Source organism: Apteryx mantelli, chromosome Z (genome assembly GCF_036417845.1).
Source record: "Apteryx mantelli isolate bAptMan1 chromosome Z, bAptMan1.hap1, whole genome shotgun sequence".
NCBI classification, from domain to species: Eukaryota; Metazoa; Chordata; class Aves; order Apterygiformes; family Apterygidae; genus Apteryx; species Apteryx mantelli.
Window position 1 is genome coordinate 31,456,652 of NC_090020.1, and position 7,868 is coordinate 31,464,519.

The following is a 7,868-nucleotide window of genomic DNA, read 5'->3' on the forward strand; positions in this document are numbered from 1 at the left end:
CAACAGAAAACCAGCAAGAGCATCCCAGGATTGCTGGAACTCAAAAGCCCACGCTGCAGAACGGTAGATTTGTGTTATTTTTTACAAATGCAGGGAACACTGATTTCAACTGATCACATCCCATTATGGCATATTCCAAATTTAGTAGGAACTGGTTAATTAGTACTGATGACAAGTTTACTGAAGTGAGAGACAATCTGTTGACTAAAGCAGTCTTTGAATGAGTCCTATGAAGCTGAGTAATTTTCATGTATTTAACAGGAGATTTTTTACATACAATCTCATCATCCTTCTTTTCACACTGTGATGTTTTGCTCAGTGGAAATGGGTGCTATTTAACCCCACTCCTTGCAGAGAAGAAGAGTTCCTTCCTCTTATAAGAATAGCAAAATTCAAGTGACAAATTAAAACTGCAGATTCCTTTTTGTTACTTGCTTAGAAACTTTTTAGTTGGTGGAAGAAAGTTCTCAATAAAATGTCAAATTGCCTGTGCCTATCACCTACCTAAGCACCTAGGAAGGGCAGAAAAGCTTCTCCCACATTTGGTCCTTGTGTCCTCACCGAGAACCTTTGCAAAAGGAAGCACTGCAGCAGAAAGTGGGGGCTCAATCCCCAGGCAGTACGGCCAGCACAGCTGTTTTACGACCTCAGGCCAGATCCAGCAAAGTGCCAAGTCGCTGCTGAACCTGCTCAATCCCCTGTGACATGAGTAAGCAGGAACTTAAAATAAGAAAAGCTTGGATGGAAAGAACTTCCTCCCTTTAAACTATGCAAGAAGGATTACAGAATTGATCTGTTTACTTTGAGTGCTGGCAATACAACAGTGTTAAGCAGTGGAGCCTCTGCTTTCACACTCCATTTGCTGTACTTTTACTCATTGGAGTTTTCTGCTGGTGAAATATTTGATTAAATGGCAAGGGCGTGAAGCTAGATTATATTTATAAATGAAGTGTTTCTTCACTGTTTGCTTGTTTTCCTAAAGAGGAGGAGTTCACCTGCTAAGTCTTTTTGCGTAACTACAGTCTTTGAACTTCCTTCCTATCTCCTCCCTGGTTTTTGAGGGAGAAGAATTTGTTTTACAAAGTGAGCATTACTGCTATTGCTGATTTTTGTTTGTGTGTTTTACAACATCACTCGCGCTAGAGCAGATGGTTTTCCAGCCACTTCCAGTTAGTGATGAAAACAGATTGGCTGTCAGAGCACCCCGGCAGCTGCTTAAACTGTTGTGGTGGTGAAGGAAAGATTATTACATTAATTTTGGAGAGGAGAGTCAGGATGGTTAAGGAACTCAGTGGAAGACAGATAACTGTGTTTTAAGTCACGTGATTGGATTGCATGGGTTTCATTCAGTCAGTTGAAATGAAATGAAGCCATCTGATTTACAGTTCAAAAATTTCTTACTTTTTTAATACTCAGTCCAATTGAAAATCATTCCTCTAAGATTCCCCCCCTGCAAAGCATTGTCTTTTGTTAACCAGAGTGTCATGATTCTGAAGGAGTTAAAATGCATGTTAAATACTGAGGAGGAATTTTTTTGATCAATAATCATAAAGTTCATAATTTCCTGCCAAATGATGACATTCAGTGTGCAGGGTCAAAACTGCCAGGGAGGAGGGACAAATGTTCATTACTTTTGTGTTAAACTGATGTAAATAAGCTGTAGAGACAACACATAAAGAAAACAGATTTAAGTTCAGCTGGTTAACTCTGCATAAGGTGTTTCTGATTGTAAATTAGGCTCACCCACCTCTAATGTTTTCTTTAAAAGCTTAAGTTGTTGATGTTAAGTCGTTAAGATATCCTGAAATGCAGGATGAGCAAGTCAGAATAATAGCCTGACATAAGCTGGCCTTAAAAAAGCAATAGGAAAGCTATTTGCTTTCAGAGCAAACAAAATGTATGAAAGGCAGAAAGCAAAGTCTGGAGAAACTGAAACAGGAAAAGAAGAAAATCTGTGCATTCTTGCAAAGATAACAAGGAGTCCATGAACTCTCTAGTTGTGGCATTCAAAACATCTGTCGACAGCATGCAGTAACCCAAGGAGGATGACAAGCACAAGAATCATGAAAATGGTTCTCACAAGCAGTATTTACTTTAGGCTGAGCAAAAAAGGAGCCTAGAGGTATGAGCAACTTTATTTCCTGTAAGAGATGGAGTAGTACGTGACAGTAGACAAAAACATTTTAAAATGGTTTTGGAAAACAAGTGTGTCTTTGGAAAGAGAATTTGGGAACTGTGGGAAATGACTGTGTACTTTTCTCACTGGATCTGCTGCAGGAATACAGAGCAATGCTTCATAATTTCCAAAGGACTTTACAACAGTGATTTCCATGAAATGGAAATTTTTAATAGCATACATACTTTTAATTAACCAATCAGGAATATCTAGGAAACTGTGGAGGATGGAGATAAACACACAGAGAGGGGGAAAAAAAAGGCATTTTTAAGGATATATTAGCTTGTTTGAATGGAATGGAGTGTGAAAGTCACATATTATGGCCATACCTGTGTTCTTATGCAGCACGGATAAAAGGCAGAGTTTTAAAGGGGATCCTGCCTTGAGTCACCTTCTTGAAAGCACACCATGCTTTGCTATAGTAACCGGTTCTGACTGCTTAATGCATCATAACACTGACAATCAGAGTTCAGGGAACAATAAATATTTATTAGCTGTTATCTGCACTTTGCATTTTACTTAGTTTATAATTTAACTCTGAGCTCCTTTTACAAGTCAGTCCTGAGTATTTTGTCCGCCCTGCCATTTCTTTTTATGAGCCAGCTCTTATCATTCCTTGAGGGATAAGTGTACTTAATGTCATCATTAGCAGAGATCTGAATCTGCAGAACTGATTAGGTAAAACCTCCACATCTTAAATGAGGGCTAAACACAAGTTAGGTTAATCCAACTGCAGTTTTAGGGTTGCTGTTAGTGTTGCAGGGTTTCCTGAGTAGGAAATCCTGTGGACAACTATAGCAATGCTCCACCTGTGCCATCAGAGAGGTGATAACTGAACCACACTGAAAGCAAAAGGTGCAGTAGTATCTCCGCGTATTATGTACAATATTGCAGATATAGACACAGTATATTGCCTTGACATGCACACGCTTAATATGAACAGTCTTCTTAACAGTGATGAGACTAGGTGGATAGCATACCTTATAATGATTTAGGTTCCTTAAATTTTGTCATGTATTTAGGGGAATCAAAATAGTAAAAGCCTGAATATCTTGGTAGAAACAGTGCAGCAATCTGTTGATTCTAGCTGTGAGGTAGCATCCAAAGCAGGAAATTTTAGCATGTAAGTTTTATGGCTGCACTGAGGTTTTATCAAAGAAATGTTGTGCTGAGGGAGTAGGAGTGTGTTTGGGAAGTATCAGTGGGTGTGGGAAGTGCTACATATCTTCTTAAAATCAATACAACTACTTTACTTATTGTAACGCACCAACTTCATTCTCCTTATGTACTTTAGAGTGGCTGCTAGTAACTGAGCTGTCCCTAACATCAGATAGTGATATTTGGAGGTGTACATTTGTGTTTTGTTGTCTGTTTTCTTTTGAGAACACAGTAAGCTGTAAATAAGATAAGGAAGTTGCTTCTGAGTCTCCCAGATACTGCCATTATCACAAGACAATAAAACAGGACCTGCAGTTTGTGAAGCTATTCCTCTGAACAGCTCCAGTGGCACCTTTGCAGCATACAGAAAAAGTAGGTGATATTTTGCAGAATCAAGCATTTTAAAAAATGTAATTGATGGCTTTAGTAGAAATTTATACTACGCAGATGGACAGCACACCCTCTTTGAAAAATAACATTGAACAACTCATTTCTGAGAGCCTACTACAGTCCAGATGAAAAAGATTTATGCTTCTGTGGTGCAGTGGAAATCCTGTTGAATCATAAAAAGATGTGTGTGTTTAAGTATCAACAGCCAATGTGAAAACTGGAAAGAGCTCAAAAAGTTATTCCCCTTCGAACATTGGTATGAATAGGTAAAAAGATGATTACTATGTATTACAGCCTCTTCATCCTGTTAGGTTCTCTCCACAACAGCAGGCACAATCCCATTCGTTCTTGGTATAACACAACTCTGATAAGATCCTTAACCCATCACTAGTTAGCACTGAGCTGCTTTGCATAACATAGAGAGCTGTGTTATTCACTTTGTAAAACAAACTACCTAACCTGGGTTTACTTTATCCCTATTTTATTTTTTTTTCTATCACGTTGCAGTTTAATCATTAAACAGCTCAGGTACATCTGAAGGTACATTTAGAGTACAATCCCACACAACTATTTAAAATGACTTAAATTAATTCCTTTCCAGAACACTTTTATATTTTATCATTTGGGGAAGATATTTGTTGCTTAGTACCTGAGCAATGGAGAAGAAAATACCAGATGACACCATGCCTTGGAAGAAAAAAAATGTTTGTTCTTCATGTAACAAAAGCTCAAATATGAGAAAATGGGAAAAGCTGATGAGATTTTTTTCTTCTCTGTGACTTCCACTGTGATTTGTTTTTGTATATGCAGAAAGTTATTTATTTTCTTCTGCTTATCTTCTTGAGGGAATGATTTATTTGTTGAGTCAGAGGTAGACTGCGTAACTCTATGGGTATACTCCCGTCTGGTGTTTCTGGAAAAAAACAACCAGAAAACCTGCCTCAAGCCCCAGATTCCATTATTGCCCAGTCTCAGTGATTCGGCATTTGAATTATTTCAGAGGGGACTTAGAGGTTCTTCTACTTTCTGGACTGGGCAGGAGGGGAAGTGCCTGGTTCCCTGCACATTGCCTGGGTGAGTCAGATGCATAAAAGGGGGAATGAAGCAGTGTCACTGTACTGTACTCCATGGAGATTGCTGGGGAAAGAGGTGATATTTAAATTCAGACCATCCAATAGCATGAGGCACCTAGCCTCTGCAGCCGGGGAGGTGCTTTTCTCCTCTGCAGGTTTGCAGGCACAGACTTTGGGAGTTGACTGCCCTGTCTTATGCACCTATTTCATGTGCAGATGCAGCCAGGTTGAAGCCCTCTCTGACCTCCTTCCCCTGGACTGAAGGAGGCCCAAGTTCAAATCGCTTTTCTATCTGCTCTGAAGCTGCGGTGCGATGAGTGCACTCTGATTACCCTGGGAACGGCCTAACCACTGGACTGTTATGTTATCTCTGAGTTATCTCTGTCTCCCCTTGAAGCTGTCCCACTTAGCGTGAATTATTAACTATTGCCTGGAGTAGGGACTTGACCCTACATCTCTTACCTTCTGCAAATATTCCCTAACCAGTAGATTATCAAATCAGTCTCGCCCTTGTGTGTTTCTGTAGACAAATGAATACTGAATTCTTGATACAGAGTGTTTGGATATCACTGTTGTTCCATAATATGCTGGACGCTTAGTGCTTCCAAAGAAGCATCTGCTTTATTTGAGCAGTGGCATGTGTGGAAGAGAGATTTGCCCCAGTGTGCTTATATGACTATTTTCCTCATACTGATAATATACGTTGTTTTGATGAGATAGATGTCTGCTGCATAGCAATGACCTCCAGTTCAACAGAACTGTAAATTAGCAACCCTCAGGAAAAACAGCCACTAATACAGCTTTAGTTCAGTGCAGATGGGATAAATGTATGTGTTAGTAGCAAGACCCATCAGTCTGTGAATTATTACTGAGTCAGGAGACTTTTCAAAGATACCAATATGCTAGGCAGGAGAAGAAGGCAGTAAAAGGATCCTATTCATAAATGTGTCAGTTGTGCTCCGGCTTTTTGTATAAGAGCCTTGTATTTTGGCAGGACATCAGTGCAAAACGTGCAGGGTGGTGTAAAAGATCTGCGGGCAGAGAGCAGAAATTGCTCTTTCTTTGTTTGTGTGCTGAACTAGAGCATTGTTCGCAGTTTCTTAGTCCTTCCTCTTTCCCACAAAAAAAAAAAAAAAAAGAAAAGAAAAGAAAGAAAGAAAGGAAAAAAAAAGAAAATGCGCTTACCTGGAAGGCCAAATTGTGCATTCCTGAGTGGTCACGGGCAGTCTCCTTCAGCTCCATGTGCCTAGAATGGGCAGGAGAGATTGGGGTGACTGCCACAAGCTACCTGAGGCACAGGACAACAGCAGCCAGCATCTGGTTAATCCATGCACAGGATCAGTGCCTATCACTTGAGGTTTAGTTAGTTGGAGGCACTCTCAGGTTGCTCTTACCCTTCCGTGGCTCCACCTTCTCGCTCCCCTGGAACAGCCCCTTTTGGCCCGCTGGAAGAGTGAATTCAATGCTTCCCGAGATAAGAAGGGAGGATTTCTGCATGCCCCAAAAGGCAGATGTCTCTCTAGGCGAGCCCAAAGGCAAATATGTGTTTTTACATGACTTTTGTCTTTCCTGCCTCGTTCGGGGGAAGCAAGAAGTGAATGGAAACCTTCCCCACCCAGATCTTTGGGAAGTCAGCACGGTTTTTGTCTTTTTTTTGCAGCTATTCTCAAGCCACGGCTTCTGTGATATTACCGGTGTGCTTTTATAGTTGTTATAGGGACACCATCTAGCAAGAGAAAACAGGAAAAAAGGAGCAACTCCCAAGCCTCCAACAATATCTGCTATGCATTTTCAGTTGGCATGCTAAGTCTCATGACAGAGGTTCATTTGGTGATCTGTCCTGTGATTGCTCACCTTTAACTAAAAAGTTTTCTCCTACAGCTTTGCAGGCTTGCTATTTGCAGCAGGGCAAAGTTATATTCTTAGGACTGCCAATCAGATCTCTCCTAATGTGTTTTTAGTTGCCCACGGACTTCTGGTTTGCAGCTCATTTGGTGTAACTTCACTGAAAACAGTAGAGCTATTCCTGATGCTAGTGACAGACAGAATTTGAACTAATATAATTTCTTCAAGGACTGAAAAAATGAAGCAGTATTCTGTTTCTTTGAAAAACAGCAACAAATATTTGTGTACTCATTGGGTTCTTGAATTCAGAACTTTCTATGTGGAGATTGAAAATGTCTTGAGTTTTTCCTCTTCCTGTGAAAGAGGAAAAAATGATGTCCTATTTAAGAAATAAAGAGCCAGTGGATTAGCATGACTGAATATATTGCTTGGAAATACAGAACAGTTATGTAAAAAAATAAGATGATGCATCTGTTTGGGGCATTATACAACCATGTTTTAATTAATATTATAAACCACATGCTTGCAGTGTATGCTCTCTGAATCCCCATCTGACTATTTGCTTAGAAAGAGGACAATTTGTCTTCTTTATTGTTTCAGTAAGGAGTGCATGACTTTGAAAAACAGGATATATAATTAACAATCTTTTTTGATGCCTCAGATTTTGAAATCAGCCTTTTTTTGTTGCTATTTATATTTGCTCTGGGAGTAGAGCAATTTCTGTGGCTAATAGCTTCTCTCTGTTTGCACGCTATTCACCAGTAGGAAATAGCTGTAAGTGTCTTTACCAAGTTTGACAGAATTGCCTGCTGATTGCTGCAGAACTCAGCTCTTTCTCTCCTCCTTTCTGCCTTCTCTCCTCCTCCTCCCTCCAGTGTTGGACGTGCTTTTACTAGTAGGGGGGAGAGGACAGAGGAAACATTTTCAGAGCCAGCCCCTGTGATTCTAAAATCTTTAGTCTGCACTTGTATGGGCAGAAGAAACTTCTGCAGCAGTAACTATAACCAGCTGCAGCTGTGTTCTGCTGCTGTTCCTCTCCTTCTGGCAACTCATCAGGTCATTTTTAAAATTGATTCTTTTCCATTGAGAAATGTCAGAATAATACCAATTCGATCGTTTCAGTGCAAAGCGTCCCTCCTCTGAATTATATTTAACTTTTGTAAACTTACGGGATAAGAAAATAAAACTAAAAGCCGATGACCAAAACAAATCCTGAATATGCTACA

The 7,868-nt window shown here is 40.0% G+C and overlaps 1 protein-coding gene across 1 annotated transcript in view; it reads right to left on the minus strand.

The window, feature by feature from the left end:
• Nucleotides 1–6,100, minus strand: part of SLC28A3 (solute carrier family 28 member 3) — a 42,819-nt gene extending 36,719 nt beyond the window's left edge. Inside the window, exon 1 of the mRNA XM_067315535.1 lies at nucleotides 5,983–6,100. Coding sequence (XP_067171636.1) covers nucleotides 5,983–6,039 — 57 coding nt within the window. The 5' untranslated portion in view covers nucleotides 6,040–6,100. The remainder of the gene's footprint in view (nucleotides 1–5,982) is intronic.
• Nucleotides 6,101–7,868: the final 1,768 nt, after the last annotated feature.